This window comes from Abramis brama (assembly GCF_963993115.1).
Source record: "Abramis brama genome assembly, chromosome: 6".
NCBI lineage: Eukaryota > Metazoa > Chordata > Actinopteri > Cypriniformes > Leuciscidae > Abramis > Abramis brama.
The window spans coordinates 32,130,528-32,155,143 of record NC_139968.1 but is presented as its reverse complement, the minus strand read 5'-3'; the positions used below and the strand labels follow the sequence as shown (position 1 = coordinate 32,155,143).

The following is a 24,616-nucleotide window of genomic DNA, read 5'->3' as shown; positions in this document are numbered from 1 at the left end:
GACAGGGAAATGACCTGTGCTCTGAACGGTGTATTGAGGGATTTAGGAACATAACCGTGCTTAGGTTTGAGTATAACTCTAGAGTCATTCGGCCCAAATTCCATGCACGTCGCGCTTACTGAGAGCGCGTGTGTAGTGAATGGAGTTTTTCATGGTAACTGTTCCAGCAAACTTTTATTTGTTCAATAATTAAATCGGTTATATTAGTCAAAAAAACAATTACTTTAAACATTCTCAATGCAATTTTTATTTTGCTCTGCAACAAGGAAAATGTGTATTTTTATTTATAATTAACATTTTGAGTTTGTTCTGTGAGTGACGTCATTGATAATGGACCGGTCGCGCCTACTCTCTCAGAACAGCCTGTGACTGGAGAGAGTCAGGTATGTCTGTATAGTGCTCTTCAATTAAGAGTAAAATATACTGTATAAAGTGATGTTCGAAGTCAATATTTATCATAGAAATGTCATGAAACCGAAACAAGTTGATATATTCACTTTTCTGAGTACAGTTTGATGCATTTTCGGAGTTTTATGAACGCACGTGTTTGTTTGATGTTGCCGCCCGCGCGCCAAACTAGAGTGCAGGTTTTTCCCTGTAAATACATTTCTTGAAATATAATTTTGGTGGATTGAGTCTGTAGAAATGTTGTTTTGTATATTGAATGTCTGTAACTTTAGTTTGGATGCTAGAATGTATGTTTATAGCCATATGTGTGACCTGTATTAGATGAATTGCAGTTTCTGTAATGGAGGACAGTACTTAATGTGTCTTTTCTCATACATCCTTCAGCTGAGAGAGAGAGTGAACCTGAAGGCGTGTGTGTTAATTGTCTGTCCTCTTGTCAATAAACTGCAGGTATGTTTAACAACAATAAGGGAAAAAAACCACTATGGGACATTCTACCAGAAACGTACATTTTCTATCCCCAAAAAAAAAAAAAAAAAGTATTATTAACCTTCAACTTTAACCCTGACTTTAACAAAGGAGATAGTGAATAATTGTAAATTATTGAAATCCCACCTCGGCACATAATAATTTTTGAATAATAAGCATTTTAATATGCAGTTACTCTTTAAAATGTCAGGCTCCGTCACAGACATGGCTGATAATGTAAGTGTGTTAAAGAATATGCTCTCTTCTGCACAAATATCATCATTTTAATGAGGATCTGTCCCTTATTGAAGGAAACATATAATTCATTAAAAAAAACACAGCTATCAGGCTGATTTTGCTTGTTTTGTGGGCTCTTAGATAAAGAATGACCATCAGGTTCACATAATGTTGTTGAATAAGGGGCTTTTGGGGTAAAGTTTGTTACCAACGCATTATTGTAAATATATAATCCAGTCTTTACTATCACTATATACCCATTTCAATAATTGTTATAATCAAAATAGCCATTTTTGGACTAAAATATACTTTGTGACAGGACTGACCGTGGTGTGACAGGGTTGACAATGTTGTGACAGGACTGACATTTTTTCCATCAAGCATTACGAATTACATTAAAATGACCAGATTTTCTCTGAAAAACTAAAAAAAACAAAATGTTTATAATTTGTAGTAATATACTAAAAATCTGTATTTAAATAGTGGATAAGTCTTTATTAATAAAATTAATCAAACACAATTAACAATGGGAAAAGATAGTCTCGATTTTAAAGAGTAAACAGTATTTTAATTCTCTAATAGGCCTATTATGAGCCACTTTAAACCTGTGTAGGCTACAAGTAAAATTCATTAGTATATCCTATATATGTTGTCATATATCTTTACCCAGATTCCTTATTGAATCAGTAACTTAAGAGCTGTATAATAGAAGAAACAATACACACAGCACACTTGTCTTTGGTATTATTGTATTAATTAATATTGTTGTACAAAACCATTTTTTAACAGTTGAATCTTTTTTATTTAAAAATGGAATAATGATGAGCAAGTAGCAACACATAAAGCACATTTTTAAATGAGTTCAAGATATATTCTTTAAATCATTAACTATTAAAGGGACAGTAAGTATCTAGTGGTGAATTTGTATTTTGTGAATTTTGCAATCAAACTAATTTTGCTCTGAAATTGAATCTGAATTGAAATTAGGCGTTTATTAAAAATAAATAAATAAACAAATGTTAGCAGTAGTCAACATATTCATCTGCAATGAAACAAGAAGATTACCTGTGGTATTCACTACAAACAAGCAATGTATCAGGCCCCGTCACAGAATGTCAGGCCCTGTCACAGTGAAATGTGACAGAGCCTGACGTGACAGGGCCTGACAGTCAGACATTTTAACAGCTATAACTCAGCTATTTAGCATGCTAGCATAAAAACTGACAACATTTCAGAGAGTATTTACACAAAAGATTTAATTTGTTCCAAATCTAAACCTATTGACATACATTTTCTGGGACATTATTGCGTGACAGGAACTGACGTAGTAGCTCGACCTCAGGTAAAAACATGCAGAAAGGCTTAAAATTACAAAATTCAAGGACAGAAATTACCTCTGGTTGGTGTCAGTGTGTGATGAGAGGCAAATGAGGTCACTTCCTGTGATTTGGGACCTTAAAGACATATCACACCCTTTTCTTGGAATCTTTTATGCAAGTGTGACAGGGCATGACAGAAACCCGGGGACACTTCTAAAAAATCTATTTATTTATTAATAATTCATTTTACTGAAGATTTTAATCGAATAATACAAATTATAACATCTTAAATGTGCTATGGTATTGTTTTTTCTATGAATTTCAAATGTATAATTATTATTTATATGATGTATAGAATTGAGATTTGACCTGGGACAGTACATTTTAGGGGTTCTTAATTTTAAAAACTGTTTTTTAAACAAAAATAAAAAACAATTTAATCAAATACATAACATATTCTGTTGTAAAACCCTCTAAATTAATTCACTGTATGACAGTTTTGGGAAATATGTGGATTACACCAGTTTTATAAAACAATAGTAGTGCCAGGACAGCAAATGTACGTTTCTGGTAGAATGTCCCCTATACGATCTAACAAATTGAGACATTTTGGCTAAAATCTTAATGTAATAATATGTACTTTTAATGGAATTTTATTTCTTTAATTTGATTTTTGTGAATGTGAATTTCCATAAATAAGACACAGAGAAAATGATTGTTGTAAAACAAGACTTTATTGTATAAAACGCAGAACAGCCTGTGACTGGAGAGAGTCAGCTGAGAGAGAGAGTGAACCTGAAGGCGTGTGTGTTAATTGTCTGTCCTCTTGTCAATAAACTGCAGACGTGGTCCACCGAAGCCAGTGGTGTCGTGGGGGTTTTCTTGTGGTGTGAGACGAGATCCGCTACATAAGTCCCCTATGCGCTTCACTGAAGCGAGAGCCAGAAGAAACGCCGTCTTGAAAGACAGGTGTTTAAGATCAATCTCCTGCAAGGGCTCAAATGGATGACCTTTCATGGCTTCCAGTACCGTAGAAAGGTCCCATATAGGGACTGTGGGAGGTCTGGGAGGATTCAGTCTCTTAGCTCCTCGAAGGAAGCGAATGACTAAATCGTTCCTTCCAATAGACTGGCCGAGCGTGGTCGAAGAGAACACTGCTATGGCCGCTACATAGACTTTGAGCGTGGAAGGGGACCTGCCCTTATCCAACAGCTCCTGTAGGAAGGAGAGAACCTCCGTCACACCGCAATGCAGGGGTGACACACCACGAGCTGTGCACCAGCTAGAGAACACTGACCATTTTGAGGCATAGAGACGTCGCGTAGACGGAGCTCTGGCCTGTGTGATAGTGTTTAACACTCCCTGTGGGAGGTCAGCGGGTACCCGTTGATGGCCCACACATGGAGGGACCACAGCTCTGGGTGAGGATGCCAAATCGAGCCGTTGGCTTGAGAGAGGAGATCCCTCCTCAGAGGCACTGGCCACGGGGCGGTGCTTGCTAACTGCATCACAATTGGGAACCAAGGTTGGCTCATCCAAAGTGGGGCTACAAGCAGCACTGAGCATCCTTCTTCCCTGACCCGTTCTACCACCTGAGTCAGGAGGGAGACGGGGGGAAAAGCGTAGAGAGGACGGCGAGGCCACTCGTGGGTCAGCGCGTCCTTGCTCTTCGAGAAAAATTCTGGACAGTGAGCGTTTTCTTGAGACGCGAACAGGTCTACTCCCGCTCTGCCGAATTTCTTCCACAGCAGCTGGACTGTCTGTGGGTGCAAAGACCATTCTCCTGTCGGAACCTGGTTCCTGGACAGTCTGTCTGGTCCTATATTTAGGAGCCCTGGCACTTGCGCTGCTCTCAGCGAGGGCAGGTTGCTGCGGGCCCATATCAGGAGGCGCCTGGTTAGCCTGTACAGAGTCAGGGACCTGAGTCCGCCCTGGCGATTTATGTAGGACACCACTGAGACGTTGTCTGAACGTATTAGCACGTATTAGCATAAAGGTGTCCCTTTATGAGGGGACAAAAGCGCGTGAGCGCTTTGCTCACTGCCAACATTTCGAGGCAGTTGATATGTAAGAGCTTCTCCTGCTTTGACCATTGGCCAAAAAGCGGTCTGCCCTCGAGCAGCGCTCCCCATCCCGAGGTGGATGCGTCCGTGGACACCACCATCACTCTCGAGGAAGTCCCCAGGCTTACACCTGATTGGTACCAGTCTTTTGCCTCCCAAGGTTTCAAAGCTGCAATGCATGCTTGATTGACCTTGACGCGAAGCCGACCGGAGGCCCACGCTGTGCGTGGTACTCTCTTTCTGAGCCAGAACTGCAGTGGGCGCATGCGCAGAAGGCCCAACTGGAGAACTGAAGATGCTGAGGCCATCAGACCGAGCATCCTTTGAAAGGCTTTGAGAGGGACTATCGCGCCGCAGCGGAACGAGCCGGCTGCGCGCCGAATGTCCAGTGTGCGCTGAGATGACAGGCGTGCTGTCATTAGCAGCGAGTTCAGCTCTATTCCCAGAAAAGATATAATCTGTCTGGGGAAAAGCGAGCTCTTTTCCCAGTTCACTGCGAGACCGAGATTCTCGAGGTGATCGAGTAAAATGGTCCTGTGCTCTACGAGCTCTGAGTGAGATTGGGCTAGAATCAGCCAGTCGTCCAGATAGTTCAGCACTCGGATGCCCTGTAATCTGAGGGGTGCGAGCGCTGCGTCCATGCACTTCGTAAATGTACGGGGTGCCAGGGACAAGCCGAAAGGCAGGACTGTGTACTGATATGCCTGGCCCTCGAAGGCGAATCTCAAAAATCGCCTGTGACGTGACGCTATCTGTATTTGAAAATACGCGTCCTTTAGATCTATTGACACAAACCAGTCCCCCTGGCGGACGTGCGCGAGGATTTTTCTGGTTGTGAGCATCCTGAACTGGCGCTTCATAAGCGCTCTGTTCAGCTGCCGCAGATCTAGTATGGGTCTGAGACCCCCGTCTTTTTTGGGCACTAGGAAGTATCTGCTGTAAAGCCCCCCTTCGCTTTGAGCTTGATATAGGGGTTCTATAGCCCCTTTGCTCAACAGTTTCAAAATCTCGGCTCGAAGTAGATGAGCTACTTTCGATTCTACCATGGTCTCGACGCGCGCCATGAAGCGGCGAGGGCGTCGGCGAAACTGCAGCGAATAGCCTTCTTTTATGATGTTCAGCACCCATCTCGAAACCCCGGGAAGCTTTTCCCACGCAGGTGCGCGAGTAGCTAGGGGCTGGATGCGAAGCACGCTCTGATCGGCTCGCGATACAGCGGCTTTTGTGTGCTGAGACATAAGCGTCGCGCTCATGACATCTGAGGCAGGGGGCGCGCTGATAACAGCGGGCAGAATGCCCGCGCTCGACTCCTCCGCAGTGTTTAGCTGAGAGGAGGAGGGCTGGGCTAGTTTCATGTCTGTGTGTGGGCGTGGGCGCAGAGCAGCGGGCACATACACCACCTTTACAGCATTGCTCGCGTGAGCAGAGCATATGCATACTGGTCCTGTATTTACAGGGACCGTGAGACATGTGGGAAGTAGCGTTTGTGGGCACTGGGTAGTGGGCACTTTTGCTACATTTGAAGCGCAATCGATCTGAGTCGATTTTATGTGCGCGGGCCCTGTGTGAAGGGCTGTGCTTGTGTGTAGGAATGGGCACTGAGTAGTGGGCATTTTTTCTACACATGAAACACCGTCGGCCGTGGCCGGGACACCAGAAAATACACTCTTTAAGGGATTTATCTGGGTAGCCGTAAAAACGGCTTTTGTGTGCAGGCAAGCGGGTAATGGAACCGGCTTGTTGGCTGCTAAATACGCTGGACCAGTCACATTTCCTGGAACTGGACGAGCGGCAAGCTTTGGTGGAAGTCCGGCCGCAGCGGGACTTGGACACCGTCGCTTTCTTAGGCGTGCTAGGACGATTTCGGGGCCTCTGGCTTCAACGCAATCTTCTGCCGCGGGCCACGCGGGGCGGGGCGGCGGCCGGATGAGCGAGAGCGCGGTCTCGAGCTCTGGGTTTGGCGGCGTTGAGAAGAGGAGGCGGCGGGCGGAGGCTTAGGCTGTGAGCTCTGAGCAGACGGTTTCGCAAGGCCTGCTGCAGAACCGGAGCGCTTCGGGAGGAAGTGCTTCATGGCCTGGGTCGCTTTCTGCACCTCAGCGAACCTATCGGCAAAATCTTTGACCGAGGTTCCGAAGAGGCCGGCAGGGGAAAGCGGCGCGTCGAGGAACGCGGTGCGCTCTGACTCAGTCATGTCAGAGAGCGTAAGCCACAGATGTCTCTCAGACACGGTGAGCGAGGCCATGCTCCGTCCAATGGCCTGTGCTGCTGACTTGGTGGCGCGAAGAGCGAAGTCTGTAGCGCTCCTCAAGTCCGGCACGCAGATTGCGTCAGGTCCTCTCTCGTCCAGCTGGCGGAGGAGATCGGCCTGGTATATCTGGAGCGTGGCCATGGTGTGCAACGCTGACGCGGCCTGCCCGGCGGCGGAGAAAGCGCGGCGGAGCAGGGCTGACGTCGTGCGGCAGGCTTTTGAGGGCAGCGCCATCTTAGCACGCCGTCCAGCAGAGGGCGGGCATAAGTGCGCTGCAATAGCCTCTTCGACCGGCGGTAGGGAGTGGTAGCCTCTGTTCTTTGCGTCGTCGACAGCGGAGAACGCCAAAGAGACAGAGGATCGTGTCCTGGCCGAAAAAGGGGAGCCCCAAGACTTAGCGACTTCTTCATGAAGCTCAGGAAGAAAAGGCGCTGGCTTGGATGCAGGTGAAACGCGCTCCCCAGGCAGGAAGTAGCCGTCCAGTCGGTTGTGAGCAGGCTGCTCAGGCGTAATCCACTCGAGGCCGAGGCTCGCCGTGGCCTGAGTGAGCACGCGCATGAGCTCCGCCTCAATGCTCGCTCTCTTTCCCGTAGAAGCACGGGCAGGGGGGGCGGGATCCTCAGAGCTCGCCCAATCCTCACTGCCTGATGCTATGAGAGAGCAGGAATCCCCCTCTCGTAGCAGCGCGTCGATCTCATCAGCGTCATCGACAGAAGCGGCGGCAGACCGCGGCCGCTGTCCGTCCGGAAGTGAAGCTGATGAAACCGGAGAAGCAGGCGGGCGCACCGGCGAGCTTTGACGGCTGAGAGAGGGCTCCGGGATTCGCTGAGCGCGGCGCTTTTTACGGCGCGGCACAACAGCAGGTGTGGGCGCAGTCTCGTTGAACAGTGCCAAGCGAGTCCTCAGAGTCGCTAATGGCAACAGCTCGCAGTGATGGCAGCCGCCATCAGCGAGCGCGAGAGCTGCATGTTCTTGACCCAGGCAGGAAGCGCAGATGACATGGCGGTCCCCGTCGCTGAGTGTGGCTTTGCACGAGCCACAAGCAGGCATCTTGAAAAAGACGCAGCTCTTTTAGACAGTGTGAGTCGCGCCGGCGAACACACACACACAGTGCAGTAAAGGATATGGGCGCTGGATAGCGCAGCAGGAAGGCGATGAAGGCGGCGCGGCCAGCAGCTTCGTCGACTCGTCCCGCTGAGGTGCTTCTTCAACAGCGCGGCTTCTTCTCGGATCCAGCGATGTGAGTTGCTTCGCTGAAGGATGAAAAATCAGAGAAATAATGCCTGCGAGTGGTATTTATAGACCTAAGCCACGCCCGTCTCGGCGGGACGTGACGCAGAGGGCGCGAAGCGCCCTCATTGGGTCTGACGTCACTCTAGGTCTCGCTCGATAGGCTTAAGCAGTTGCCAGCAGACCAGCCAATAGGCGCGCGAGCTGCCTCGCCTATGTTTGTATGCTGCCGCAACGCGTTTTACATTAATACAAAATTAAAGGATAATTTTTTGGCTTCAGTATTCTCGTGGAAAAGGATTTTCCCCTAGCGTATTCTACGCAGTACGAGAGTATCTCTCGTAAGAGAACGAAAGTAACCGGTCTCGATCCATTCATTTCGCGCATGCGCTCTTCTTCTTCTTCGAGTAGCACCTACTGTATTGGAGTGTGGACCAGAATTTACCCATTTCATAAAAAATTAAATAAAATAAAAAAATTAATAAAAAACTCTAAATTCTCTTAATCAGCTCTGTTCTCTTGAGATAAAGAAATACACTCTCTAGTCCATAAGTAATTATATTTTTAAGCTTTAATTAATCCATTCCCATCTTTCTAAGTTGATTTTTCATTATTTCTCGTTCATTATTATACTTTTGACAAACACAAATAGCATGTTCTACTGATTCCTCTACTCTACAATCGCATGCGCTGTTATTGTAAAAGTCCACGGACACTCCCCCTGACGCAAGTAGAGTATTACATCACGAGGAGGGACTGGTTCACTACGTCTCTCAGCAGAAGGCGCTGTTTTACAGTCCTGGGCAAATACAATTTGCAGATACATGGTCTCAATTAGTTTTCAGACTCAAAAATGAAAATGTTGTCATAATTACTCACCCTCATGTAGTACCAAACCCATAAAACTTTTGTTCATCTTTGAAACACAAGTAAAATGTTTTAATCCTCTCATTATTTTTGTTCATTTTTAAAAACATTTTCAAGCTTCAAAAAGTAAATAAAGGCATCATAAAAGTAATATATAGGTTATGAATAGAGCGGTTTAATCCGGTTTAACCATTTTAAAAGTTTCAGGGCACAATCACTTTATGAACAGATTTAATTTTAACTTTATTCATGCTTGATGCACAGGAACCAGTGAGTTTTTTTTCTCACACTTCAAATAGGCTTTTTAAAAGATTTAAAATATACTTTTAAGTTTTAATGGTGGACAAAAAATGAGAATATTAAAATATCTTCATTTGTGATCCGAAGATGCACAAAAATCTTATAGGTTTGGAATGACACGAGGGAGTAAATGATTTTAGGCTCAGAATTAATAGGGTGAACTATCCCAAGAATCAAACATAAAAAATACTTCAAAGCATCAAATGATTTAGATAATTTATCAAACAAACCCCTGGTTTCACAGACAAGGCTTAAGCAGTCTCGACTAAAATGCATGTTTGAGCTGTTTTAACTGAAAGCAACTTGCACTCTAAATCTTTTAAAATTGGTCACTGAGTAACTTTTTCTAAGGCATATTTATGAAAGCTACTTAATGTCCTGTAACTAAGGCCTAGCCCTGCTAAATTATAGCCTAATGTATCATGGTGTTTTCATAGTTAATATAGGAGCCAAATGTGTGATTGTTCAACCACTAGATGGCGGTGTGCACCAGTGGTGTTGGTGTGGTTCACCTGTTCATATCACATGATTTTTAAACTTCCCTTGGGTTGTATGAAGAGACAGGTGGCTGGAACATATGGTTCTTACCATAGACCCACTGCTTTTAAACTCTGTAAAATATACATTTCATTAAATGGACAACAACGCATTCTGAAACGGATATCACTGTGCGGACATAGTTTATTCCAAACTATGAGTGAAGAACATCTTACCACCTCGCCCTGGCTTATGAAAGCCACTGCAGTTATTGCTATTCTGAAAACGATCTTTTAAAACAGTAACAACGGATTTAAATGAAAACATTATTAAATAAATTAAAATATTAAATAAAATATAAAAAAAAAAAAAATTATTTATGAAACAGTTAATCTAAACTTTCAGCGAATCATGTTTTGCATTATTCAAGTTTTTCTTCCTCTCTTCCTCTGCCAAACAGTTTCTCGTCAGGTTTCAGTGTTTCTGTAGATTAAAGAGTAAATGGTTATATTCCTGTTCATAATGTAGCAGCATTTTTTTCACTGGTATGATATATATTTAGTGTTGAGATATGATCAGCCGTCAATCTGTATAGTTTATCAATGATTCATGATGGGTAAGTTTGACCTCTGACTCCGATTTGACTTTTTGATGGAGTAATTAGGCTATATTATTTTTTGACTGTAAAGCAGTTTTATGAGGGCATCGACTGCGAGGTTCATAACAGCAGGACAAGAAGAAACTCTTCACCTACAAACTGAACAAAGATGAAACAAATGGACACATACAAGATGCTTGTCCACTAACAGATCAAAGCACATTTCTGAAGAAAAGCGACCACAGCAGTTTCAGTTTGACTCAATAGATGAGCTGCTAGAGTCACACCTCAGGACGACTGCAGTGTGAAATGGCAGATGTTTTTAGGCTACTATTTGCAACATATAAATTATTATAAAACCATTTAACCCTCAGAGAGTCTTCGTTTAGCAGTCACACTCAGTGCCTTCCCGGTCAGAAGTGACCGGACACCTAAAAATGAAACTTCCTCCATCCCAGTAAAAACCAATGCAATTTATTTTTGTTCTATAATATTTATTCTTTTTAATTTAGTATTTTGAGACAATTTGATTGAACTTATTAATATTTATGCAATATTTATAGTCCATTTTTGCCATTGAAAATAATGTTTGTTTTTTATTATTATTATTTTTTTTTATTTATTTTTTCTATGCGGTATTTTCGGTTAAAATAGAGACTAGGCTTTCAGAAAAAAGAAAAAGAAAAAAAAAATCAATTTATTAAACATAAAATTAAATAAATCATGTTATTGCATGGGTTTACCACTAGATGCCTGTAATAGCTCTAAATGGAGATGCTTGTGAATTCTAGTTGTTTTTGGACCAAATTACTTACTTTTAAGATGTGGATTGATTGTATTTTTTTAGAAATTGTCAAATAATACTTTTTGCCAAGGTTTATAACATTTTATTAATTATTTTTTAAATAATTTTAACAATTATTATATTAATTATATATATATATATATATATTTTTTTTTTAATTATAATTATTAATTATGTTATGTTTTTCACTCTTGATGTTATAGAGTTTCACCCCTTCATTGCTGAGCACTTTTTTTCTGCATTGTGGCCGATTTGTAGAGAATTTTTGTGTTTTTGTCAATTTCCCATTCATTTCCTATGGGGGTCATTTTTGACCGAAGACCATGAGTGTGACTATTTTTTGTACGACCACTTAGCATTCTCGGATCATGACCTCAATTTTTTTCTGTGTTCACATACCTAATGCCAGAAAAGTCACCAAGTTTCGTAACATTCCAATGAAGCTGTGATTTTAAAAATTCAAAACAGATTTTTTGTAATCTGAATTTATTGGTGTGTATGTGTATAAAAGTGTGTTTCTATGTGTGTGTGTGTGTGGGTGGGTGTGAATTTTTTGCACTCTTGATGTTGTAGAGTGTCACCCCTTTACTGCGGTGTACTTTTTTTTAGAATCGTGGCCGATTTGTAGATTGTACAGACAAAAATTCAGAGAATTTTTGTGTTTTTGTAAATTTCCCATTCATTTCCTATGGGTCGGTCATTTTTGACCGATTTTTTTTACGACCTCTTAGCATGCTCAGATCATGACCTCAAATTTTTTTTTGCATACATATACCTAATGCCATAAAAGTCACCAAGTATCATAACCTTCCGATGAAGCTGTGATTTTTTAAAATTCAAAACAGAAATTTTTTCGGTCAGAAGTGACCGAAGACTCTCTGAGGGTTAAACATCCACAAGAATTATTGAATCATGAAATTTAGCTTGGCTAATCTAATATTCATGCAATTTACCCTTCTTGTTTCACATATTCATATTTCACCAGTCAAAAAAAACCTACAATTATTATTTTATATTTGATATATGTTAAATGATAAAACTCAAGAATGTTTTTAAAAACACTATTAAAAAAATTCAAGTCTGAATAAGAATCAGAAGAGCATTTATACGTAACTATGTATCATTCATGTGTAAAGAGAGTGTGCTAGGAGGGTCAAACTCTGTCGTGGGAGGATTCACACACCAGATGAACAGATCAAGTGTTTTAGACGGATAGTCTTATTAGATTTCACTGAACAACTGTAGGAAATGGTTTGCACACTTGTTTTGTTCTGTTTGTTCTGGTGGCGTTTGACCGGTAAGTTATAAAATAATTTTTTATGATTTATTGTATTCTCGTTTCAGAGTAATAAAGCCACTATTGTTCAAATTAGTCAGAGGATTTTCATTTGCTGTTCTTCCCATATAAATCAAATCAAGCGGAGATATTATTGTTGGATAGGCTTTACTCATATAGTTCATATCTTTTTCAGGGACTGTCTTTCAGTGAAACAGTTTTCTAAAAGTGTCCAGTTTTCACTTGGCTGTAATTAACTTTTCATGTAACTTCACATATTTATTTTGCTGAAAGCAGATATCATATTAAAGATCAAATTATTAGTTCTCACAACCATCTGTAAATGTCCTTTTCTTTTGTTTGGGATGTCAGTTCACACTTAATTACAAACTAGAACTGATTTCAGACTTTGTAAGCCAACAAGAGCCGTAATTTATCCCTGAACCTTCATCAGGTGTGTTTGGTGATTCAGTGTCAGTGATGGAGGGAGATTCTGTCACTCTAAACACTAATGTTACTAAAATCCGTAAAGATGAAGACATACTGTGGAAATATGGAGCTGAAAACTCCCTGATAGCTCAAATCAAGAGAGAGAAACATATCTTCCCTGATGGGAGATTCAGAGACAGACTGAAGCTGGACGATCAAACTGGATCTCTGACCATCACAAACACCACAACTGAACATACTGGAGTTTATCAGCTACTGATAAGTGGAGCGAAACGTTCAACAAAAACATTTAATGTTTCCGTCTATGGTGAGTAAAAAGATCATTGCTCTGACCTTCAAATTTTCTTGTTTTAATAAAGGAATATATCGAGTTAAATACTCAGTTAAGCTCAATCAACAGCATTTGTGGTATAATGCTGATTATATAAAAAAATTACACATCCCTTGTTTTGTTTTTGTCACAATTAAAACTTGTGCATTATTTGTGCTGTAAAACAGTTACAATTATTATTTTACTGTCGTTTTAGTGTGTGAAAAGCTTCAAAACTGTAACATTAGATACTATAGAAAAAGAGATATTTCACACTAAAACTGTGTTAACACTCATATTATTTATGTTTTTAGCTGACTGAGTATTTTAATGTTTACATTACGGCTTCATTCACTTCCAATGCAAGTGGTAATATTTGTTTCTGGTAATCATTATAATTTATGCTAAATACTAAATTGAGCTTAACTTGTACTGAACCCTAATTTCTTTAACTATACTGAGGTGATTTATCATTTTATAGCTAGACATAACCGAAACACTCCACTGCGAATATAAGATTGTTGTGTAGATTGACCCCTTTTTCTAATTAATTCTCTCATGTTTTTTCAGCTCATCTGCCCACTCCTAACATTATCCGAGATTATTCTAAAAATCTTTCTTCATCACACCAGAATTGTTCATTGGTGTGTTCAGTGTTGAATGTGTGTGATGCGACTCTCTCCTGGTACAAAGGAATCAGTGTATTGTCCAGCATCAGTGTGTGTGATCTCAGCATCAGTCTCTCTCTACCTCTGGAGGTGGAATATCAGGATAAAAACACCTACAGCTGTGTGCTGAACAATCCCATCAGCAACCAGACCACACATCTGGACATCAACACACTCTGTCACACACACTCAGGTACGATAATGGTGAATATTAGTGATTATTTACTGAACTGATCATTTTGACACAAAAAAAACTCCAGCATTATCTCTCAGTTTTGTTTGCGGTCAGACTGACAGATTCATTTTGTCCATTATAGATCAGGACCTGCCCTGGTTTTACATCGTCCTGATCTCTTCTGCTGGATCTCTGATGATTGTTGTTATAGTCGTGATCTTCTGCATCTGCAGGAAATGTAGAAAAACAGGTGAGGAATTCAGTTATTACCTACAAATATTAACTACAGTTAATGCTTTTGAAACATATATATGAACACACACACATACAGCATATACCGGTCAAAACATTACTATTTTAATGTTTTTGGAAGAAGTCTCATATGCTCATTCAGCCTGCATTTATTTGATAAACATACGGAAACAAATAATAATATTGTGAAATATTATTACAATTTAAAATAATGATTTTCTATTTTAATATACTTTAAAATATAATTTATTTATGTTATGCAAAGCTGATTTTTCAGCATCATTACTCCAGTCTTCAGTGTCACATGATCCTTCAGAAATCATGATGATTTATTATTATCAATGTTGGAAACAGTCGTGCTGCTTAATATTTTTTTTATAACCTGTGATACTTTTTTTTTAGGATTCTTTGGTTAATAAAATGTTAAAAAAAAGAACAGCATTTTATTAAAAATAGAAATACTTTGTAACAATATAAACTACTGTTCAAAAGTTTGAGTTTCCTTTCTTTTTTGAAAGAAATTAATACTTTTATTCAGACAGGATGAATTGCTTTAAATATTTATTTTGTTAGAAAATATTTTTCTAATTTGAATAAATACTGTTCTTTTTAACTTTTTATTCATCAATGAATCCTGAAAAAGTATCACAGGTTCCATAGAAATATTAAGCAGCACAACTGTTTACAACAGTGATAATAACAAAGTATCAAATCGGCATATTTGAATGATTTCTGGAACACTCAAAAAAGTATTTTAATTTCAGTCTAATTAATTAAAATGAGCAAAAGTAACATGATTTTTTTACATTTTTGTTACAATTATTTAATTGTGTTCAATCAACCTAATATATTTAAAACTGACGTTTCCAGAAATACATACAAATATATTTATGCAATAAAAAAAAGTAAAAAACATAAAAAAAATAAAAAAAATAAGTTTCTAAACTTTTGACCGGTACCCCCCCCCCCCCCCCCCCCCACACACACACACACACACTCTCTCACACACACATACTCTCTCACACACACACACACACACACACAAACACACATATAAAACAAGCTTTGACGTTTTAACAAGCCTGTGATTATTGTTAATGCAGTCCAGACACGGGAGGAAGACGGAACTGATTCAGCTTTGTGTAAACCAACAACACGACAAAAGGTAAGATCATTATGGACTGTTGCAGTCAGTCTGATTGAAGTTTGCAGAGTGAACAGACGTTTGAGCAGATCAAAGCAACGTTTTTATGCTATCTGTATGCATGCACTTTTTGCACCTTTGTGTCACTGCTAACGGGCAGTTTTTCCATTGTGCAGGGCTATTCTCATTTCAAATCAGAAGCACAAAACTAAAAAATGGTAACACTTTAGTTTAGTCCAATTCTCACTGATAACTAGTTGCTTATTAGCATTACTAGGATATTAGCATAGGATATTCTACATGAATAATCCTTAATCCTACCCATTTAACAACTACCTTACTAACTATTAATAGGAAGTAATTAGGAGTTTACTTAGGACTCTCCCCCCCCAAAAAAAAAAAAATATGAACACATAAAATGCATTTAAAATGTTTTTGTTTTTTAAAAGCTGTAATAGGTTACGCTTTATTTTACAATATACTTAATACATATGTTACATGTACTTACCATAATAAGTAAATTACTATAATTACATGCAACTAACCCTCAACCAAATCCTAATGCTAGCCTAACTCTATAGTAAGTACATGTTGTTAATTAATATTAATCAGTACCTAAATATATAATTACACTGTAACAATGACACCTTAAAATAAAGTGTAACCCAGTAATATATTAACATTAATAAATTATTATATATTAAAGGGTTAGTTCATATAAAATAAAATAAATAGGCATAAAGTGATCTCACAGCCGTAGTCACCACTCACATTAATGAATTTTTTTTCCATACAATGAAAACGAAGTCCCTGACTTTCTTCCTGGGTTTTTTTTTTTTTTTTTTTAAAGCAACTCATGCTAAATCTTTTATCAATTGAAAATGTATCTATTGTGTTTGCCGCGAGGTCAATAAGACATAAGCGTGGTGCCTCCAGGTGCGATGAGGTCTTTTATTTTTTTCTTTGCCACCGAAAATATTTTGTTCAACTTGTAAATCAGCTTAGAACACTTGCGCTGAAACAATGGGCGAGTTTACATATTTTGTCCCAGCACTTTTTGAGCAAATTGTGTTGGATTTATTTTTAAACTACAAAAAAGATTCTTCTAACTGATTTCCATAGTACAGTCAGTGGTTCTCAACTCCAGTCCTCGGGACACACTGCACTGCACATATATGTCTCTCTTATCGGACACACTCATTGCAGTTCATGGAGTCTCTCCCAGTGAGCTGATGATCTGAATCAGGTGTTTTAAATAAGGCAGACATATAAAATGTGCAGAGCAGTGGGTCCTGAGGACTGGAGTTAAAAATCACTGCCATAGTAGATACTGGATCAGCTCATTACATGTCTTGCTATGATCTGAGTTCTGCCAGCTGTCCACATTCACCCGTTCTGTTGCTGCTTCCCAATTCAGAGGCTGCACCCTTTAAAGGCCGCATTCGAAGGCCGGTAGCATCACCGCGGTACGACGGAGGCTGTCCCAATTGCCAGATTTCCAGTATCCTACCTATAATTAATTTGGCTGGACAACTAAAAATTCTCAATCCCACACTCTATAGCGAGTTAAGGTCTTTTGCTTTATAGGACAGTATAGTGGCATGAAAGAAGGATGGATAGACTGCAATAATCAGTGCTACAAACTATATGTCTTTCTTTCTGTGGAAGAAAAGCACACGCTGAGAATCGGGTGCAGATTATAATGCGTTTTGACTAATTTCTACATTTTATTAAAAGCTGTATTAAACTAATTTCAGAGATGTTATTCTGCCAAATACAGATTGTTTATGAAAGATTACACATTTAAGCATTAGAATAGCCTCTGTATTGGTCATTGCACAATTAGTTTACATGGTTATAAAAATAAAACCTAAAAAAAAGAACCTTCCCAGAACTTTCACTGAAAGTTATTTTTAGGTTTATACAAAAAAGCCTCCCTGCTACGTTCTGTGAAGGTTAGTTTTTGGTTACAGAAAAATAACCTACCTTATTTGGTTCCCAAAAACTGACCAAGTGGGAGTGTTGTGTGCTGGAACTGGGCTGTTCTGCGTGAAACTCAGAGCGTGACGTTTGGAAGTGAAGAGAAAAACAAAGCGAGTAGAAAGAAAATAAAAGTACAGTGAAAAAAGTGTCAGAGAGAGTAAAAAACAGATAATTATCCAACTAGAAAACATTATTTTGCTTGCAATTCTGATCATTTTGTTTTAAAATATTTTTGTAGGCTAAATACTTTCGTCATAAGTTGATTACTTTTAATTCTATGATCGCAATGTATTTGGCATCAAATTGACTCCATTGTGTATAATTTGACTGAACTAGATTGCACACGTTTGTTCTATTTTTGACTTAATTATTAATTAGGTTTTATGATTTTGATGCATTAGTTACATCAAAGCCAGCTTGTGATGTGTCTGTGGCCTACTAATTTAAACCATCATTTGTTTAAAATCATATCTGTAAACATTTTGAACTATAAATAATTCACACTCATTTTATACCATTAGAATTTCACTGGAAAGTAAAAAAATAAAGTTGTTCCTCATGTCACCTGTGCTGAAGTGTGTCCTCGATCTGCAGCGTCTCTGCGGTTCATCATTATCTGAGCTGAGATGCAGCTTTAGCAGACATTGGTTTCTTTGTAGACGTTCTGCAACAAGTGTCTCTGCTGTTGCTTTAGTGTGAAAGACAGTCATTCTCAGAGCAGAGACTGCAAACCTGCACAACTTCAACTGTTTGATGATTTAACGGTTGAAAAAGTCACTAAGTTCCTGATTGAGTTTGTGTTTCCTTTCAGAAATCAAAGACGGATGCTGTGTATGAAAATGTTCCCAAAAAGCGATGATCAAACACTGTATTTATCCACCGGAACTGATGTTAAAGCTCATACGATCCCTAAATCACAGCTTTTGGTTTTGTTCACATTTATTCTCTGCCAGGATGTTTCCTTCTGTCTCTCTTTTGTTTTTGCTCTTATCACATCTTTTGATTTCAATCTGTGTAAAATAAACCTCTCAGCCTGACTTTTCTGTCTGTCCCACCTTTTAAGATTCCTCTCTCCGGTCTGTGTAAACTAGCTGACCTTGTACAAGGGAGGAGTTGTTCTTGTTACTTTACAAATATCTTTTTATCCAATGCACTTTACATATAGACTACATATATGTATGTGTGTGTGGTTCTTGGAAACCAGCCCATATAGGAGATCTGGATTTGTCTAAGGAAATCTGCTTCCTAGACATTTGGACACATTTGTAGATGAACTTGTTTTTCTCTTCATCTTACATTCTATATGATGTAATGTATATTCTCATTGGACGATTGCTACATCACCCCTTGACAACGTATAAGCCAACGTGCAGAAAATAAAGCTGAAGAAGTTTTGTTAACGGAGAATCGTCTCCAAGTTCCTGACTCTTTTTAATGGGCCCATACATTCTTGAGTGAAAGAAGGAATGAGAATTTTGGTTTGAGGTCAATTCTTTGCACAAGAAGCCTAGGTTGAAATTACTCCGAACCATCCCTTTAATTTGGTGGTTCATAAACAGTAGCATCCAGCCCCTGCATCTCAATGTCCATACTATCCATCCAAAACAGTATGTGAGATTAAAATAAGTGTGTCCAAAAGCATAGTATGTTGAAAACAGTATGCCAGAAGTCCCCAGATGGTCTACTATTCCCAGTGTATTTTCGAAGTGTGGATTCATGCTCACTCTAAAGGCCTATGGAAGCTTGTTTCCGCCACAAATAATAAAAAAAAATAATAATTGCGACTTTTTATCTCACAATTCTGACTTTTTTTCTCACAATTGCGATATATCAAGTCAGAATTGTGACTTTTTTCTCACAATTGCGAGATATTAAGTCAGAATTGTGAGAAATAAAGTCGTAATTGCGAGATATAAAGTCGTAATTCTGAGAAATAAAGTAGCAATTCTGAGAAATAAAAGTCGCAATTGCGAGATATAAAGTCAGAATTCTGAGATATAAAGTCAGAATTCTGAGAAAAAAAGTCACAATTCTGAGAAAGAAAGTCACAATTGTGAGATATAAAGTCAGAATTCTGAGATATAAAGTCAGAATTCAGAGAAAAAAAGTCGCAATTCTGAGAAATAAAGTCGCAATTGTGAGATATAAAGTCAGAATTCTGAGAAATAAAGTCGCAATTCTGAGAAATAAAGTCGCAATTGCGAGATATAAAGTCAGAATTCTGAGAAAAAAAGTCGCAATTCTGAGAAATAAAGTCGCAATTGCTAGATATAAAGTCAGAATTCTGAGAAAAAAAAGTCGCAATTCTGAGAAATAAAGTCGCAATTGCGAGATATAAAGTCAGAATTCTGAGAAAAAAAGTCGCAATTCTGACTTTTTTTTCGCGCAATTGATATCAACATAGTATGGAAGCTTGTTTCCGCCACAAAATAATAATAAAAAAAAGATAATTGCGACTTTTTATCTCACAATTGCGAGTTTACATCTCGCAATTCTGACTTTATTTCTCAGAATTGCGAGATATAAAGTCAGAATTGCGCAAAAAAAAAAGTCGCAATTGCGTGTTTTAAAGTCAGAATTGCGAGAAAGAAAGTCAGAATTGCGTGAAATAAAGTCACAATTGCGTGTTATAAAGTCAGAATTCTGACTTTTTTTTCTCGCAATTGCGACTTTATATCACGCAATTCTGACTTTATATCTCAGAATTCTGACTTTATATCACGCAATTGGGAGATATAAAGTCAGAATTGCATGATATAAAGTCGCAATTGCGTGTTATAAAGTCAGAATTGCATGATATAAAGTCGCAATTGCGTGTTATAAAGTCAGAATTGTGAGATATAAACTATTCTAAGGTAAAAAAAAAAAAAAGTCCGTCTTTTTTTCCCCCTTAGAATTGGACTTTATATCTCACAATTCTGAGAAAAGATGTCAGAATTGCGAGATATAAACTCGCAATTATGTGTTATAAAGTCAGAATTGCGTGATATAAAGTCAGAATTCTGAGATATAAAGTCAGAATTGCGTGATATAAAGTCGCAATTGCGAGAAAAAAAGTCAGAATTCTGACTTTATAAGACGCAATTGCGACTTTATATCTCGCAATTCTGACTTTATATCTCAGAATTCTGACTTTATATCTCAGAATTCTGACTTTATTTCACGCAATTCTGACTTTATATCTCGCAATTCTGAGAAATAAAGTCAGAATTGCGAGATGTAAACTCGCAATTGTGAGATAAAAAGTCGCAATTATCTTTTTTTTTTTTTTTTTTTTTTTTTTGTGGCGGAAACAAGCTTCCATAATACTCAATTGACCTTCTAGCTGCAAAAACCTAAATTGGGTCAGGCCAATCACGTCGTGTATAGAGTAGGCGGGGGCGGGCTTAACATATGACGACAGAGTTGCGACGGCTGCCACTTGAAAACAAAGAATGACGGCTGCTGGAGAACAACGGTCTTTCGAATCGGCTTTGGCCGCGACTCTGGAGGACTTGGAGTTAAGTTTTTCTTTGAGAAAACAGCAAAGAACGGCACTTAAGTCATTCTTAAAAAAAGGAAGATGTGTTTGTCGTTTTGCCGGCCAGATATGGCAAAAGTTGAATCTATCAACGTTAGCTCCGCTGTTGGGAAATAGGGAGTTCTCGATTTTATATTAATAACATGAGAAAATTAAGAATTATCAGGAATTATATTTTCCCTGATTATCAGCATGATTGTAAATGTGATGTGATTTTTATTTTATAACAGTACGATAAACAAGAAGTTAATAACCTCACATTTTAGACACATATTGTCTGTTTTTGTTCCTTTTAACGAAAATATCTCAAAACAAAGCAAGAGCAACAGAGCAAATAGGCTACTCCAGAAAAATACAACTTTTCTACCAAAATAAAAGCACTATCGTTTAACTTTTGAAAATATATAATATAATATAATATAATATAATATAATATGATGACTTTGGTAGTTTGTTTTGTGTTTAGTGTGCTCTCTGTATAGATGTGATGTGGATACCGCGGTAAAGTTGGTTTTATATTGGATATTCGTTTGACATTCGGCTTGAAAAGTTAGGGAGCGTTTCTAAAGTGTGAAACGGATAAAAAAACTGCAAAAAAAATAAAAAAGTTAAAGTATTTACTAGTATCTGCTGCAGCTATAAAACATGTAGGCTAGTGTTTTGGGTGTGCACATTTTTTTTTATGATCAATATTCCTTTTTGTGTATGAAGCAATTATGTATTGGAGTCAACAATGTTATATAGCCTAATGAAAGTGTTTTTATAAAGCAAGACACCAAAAGTTGTTGTTAAGTCATTTATTGATAAGATGTTTTATATATATATAAAAAACTGCTATTGTTGTAAAATCATTTATCAAGAAAATGGTTTATAAAGAAAAACAAACCACACTGAATGTTGTAGGCTAAGCATTTATTAGGCATATTGCAGAATAGAAAGAAACTGAAAATGTATTAGAAAGAGCTTTGCCAAAGAAAGAAGAAAAATGCAAGCATTAGCCTACCGTCTGTGTTGCGGACGAGATTCAGAATGTGTGACGAAGAAAGGGTCCAGAAGAAGGAGGACGAAAAGGCAAAGGCTCAAATCAACAAGTTAGGAGGGGATTTCTGAAGATGTCAAAAAGTTGATGGACTTTAAAACAGAGCTGGAATGACATCCAGTCAGACGCTGATTCACCACAGACAGCTGGTGTTAAGATGCCTTGGATTGTGCCTAATGAATTTCAAAGCTTGTAAATTATTTTTATTATTTTTATAATAAAAATTGTACCTTTGTACCTTTTATGTAAACTTGTTACCTGTATTTAATAATAAAATTATATATAAATATATATATATATATATACAATTGAAGGAGGCTCGCCTGCCATAAGTCTCTGTTTTACAAAAGGTTGAGCTGAACTAACCATGGAGAAGTTTTCTGTGATCTAAATATTGTACAAGTGTGGAAAATCAAATGCCTATTATTTAGGACAGATGTGACTTTACCTAACCTGAGAATAAAAAAATAAAAATAAAAGGTAAAAGGTGTTTATAATTACACACCATAAAACAAGTGATATGCAAATATAGTCTGAATCATGAATGAAAAGCGTTTTGGTACAAAAGCCACATAAGCTTATTTTTATTTATTTATTTTTATGTATCTTAAGCAAGAACAACAGCAATACATTGCACATATATTACACACATGTTACAAACCTTAGATAGCTTTGTTTATAAAAAATATAATTTTATTTGCAATATTTATTTTATAGGACATTGTAAACAGGAAATAGAGTCAGAGCAAGGACTTTAATTCTACATTGACCTAATAGCTGGATTTGAACTCGGGTCCTTGTGATGTGTCCCGATTAAAGGCAAACACGCTACCACTCAACTTGTTTAAACATATACTTTTATTGAACAGACCATTTTTTCCAAAGGGACTTAGTCTACATTGCATTTCAGGGTGCACATGTACATTCTAATCAGTTCTTGCTTTCTCTGGGAATCGAACCCATGACCTTGAAGGTGCAAGCACCATCGCTCTACTGTTTGAGCTATATCACAACATTTTGTCATAAAAATTCCACCATTCAAAGCTATTACACTTCCTGGTCATGTGACCCGATGACATCACAACGTGTCCACTTTGTTCACACGCATTTCCTGTCCATCATACACGACTCATATGGTCAAAAGAACAATCGTTGTATTTTTAAGAATTTTTTCCACCATTCAAAGCTATTACACTTCCTGGTCATGTGACCCGATGACATCACAACGTGTCCACTTTGTTCACACGCATTTCCTGTTCATCATACACGACTCAGAAGCCTTAACAGTTGTAATTACAGATTTTTTTTGTAACAGTTTATTTTACAGTGTCCTTGTTACGCATGTTACATGTACTTACCATAGTAATAACAGTAAATTATGCATAATTACATGCAACTAACCCTTAACCAAACCCTAATCCATACCCTAACCCTATGATAAGTAGTATGCTGTTAATTATTCTTATATATATATAAACTGTAACAACATTAAAATAGACACCTTAAAATAAAGTTAAAACTTTAAGTAAAAACACATGTACACAATAAGTGTAAGTTATATCAAATGATTAATTTAAATAGGGACACCTTAAATGTCACCTAATTTCTTGTTTAGTACTCATTGATTATATACAATAAAGAAAAGAAAAATAGAACATTTGGCTTGGAAAAATATATCAGCGCGGCTGTGATTCGGCCATAGGTAGCTAATACTAAATGCACTCTTTATTAAAGATTTTAACAAACTCCATAGTAACAATCTGTGACAACTACCTAGTAACACCATAGCAACCACTAAATATACCTTAGCAATCCACCCTGAACACCCTAGCAATGTCTAGAAATGCTCTAGTAACCACTCAGAAAACCATACCCAGAACACCCTAGCAACTTTAAACTACTTGTAAACTTAAATTAAACATTAAACTACTTGAAACTTCAAATAATTAAAACTTTAAACTACTTAAACTCTCTGGTCCAGCTTTCTCAAGCCGACTTAAAGTTTGTCTCAACAAACTTGTTTTTCTCTAGTATGTTCTAATAATATATATTTATATATAAAAACACAATTCTGTTAATGATAGCAAATGCATGGAGAATTTAATGTATATTAATAAGAACCCAGCAAACTGGAAAGTGCAATAACAGTTAAGGAAATGCAGATTTTACTAATCTCTGCAGATGTTGAAAAACTTTCAAAATAAATTCAAAATGAACAAACAGCATAATTTTTCAAACAGTAGCAATTATTTTATTTAAATAATAATAATAATAATAATAATAATAATTACTATAAATCAAATTCTGTTTTCTCACAGACAGCACAACGACTTAGAAATATGAATGAAATAAAATCTTCTCGGAGCACAAAATAAAATTGATGTCGGCTCACACACCTTCAGCTTATCAAAAAAAAAAGAAAAAAAAAAGAGGAAATGTTAAACCACAAGACATTATACATTTCAATCAATGTGAAAATGCAGTAAGATGGACTATAACAATCTATACATTTTAGATGTAGCATGAATTTATATATGAGAGAGAGAGAGAGAGAGAGAGAGACTAAATTGACTTTCACATCAATTACCTTTTAAATGGTGCACAATTTACAGAACCATGGTGAATCCATTCCCGAGGTCTGTGTATTGAAACCAACACATGGACTATGAAACCATCGTGCACATTTTTCACACTGAACCTGCAGGAGAATGAAAGTTGGTGAAAATATAATACAAGTTATGATCATACAGTATGTATTGTGTTGGCTTTGTGCAATTTA

The 24,616-nt window shown here is 38.0% G+C and overlaps 1 protein-coding gene across 1 annotated transcript; it reads left to right on the top strand.

Annotated features, from left to right (window-relative positions):
* Positions 1 to 361: 361 nt before the first annotated feature.
* On the top strand, positions 362 to 18,683 carry LOC311085784 (SLAM family member 5-like). The gene is made up of 6 exons (XM_084118417.1): positions 362 to 383; positions 12,751 to 13,053; positions 13,627 to 13,917; positions 14,042 to 14,149; positions 15,255 to 15,316; positions 18,090 to 18,683. Exons 2-6 carry the CDS (start codon positions 12,777 to 12,779, stop codon positions 18,135 to 18,137), a joined length of 786 nt encoding a protein of 261 aa, XP_083974543.1. The 5' UTR covers positions 362 to 383; positions 12,751 to 12,776; the 3' UTR covers positions 18,138 to 18,683.
* Positions 18,684 to 24,616: the final 5,933 nt, after the last annotated feature.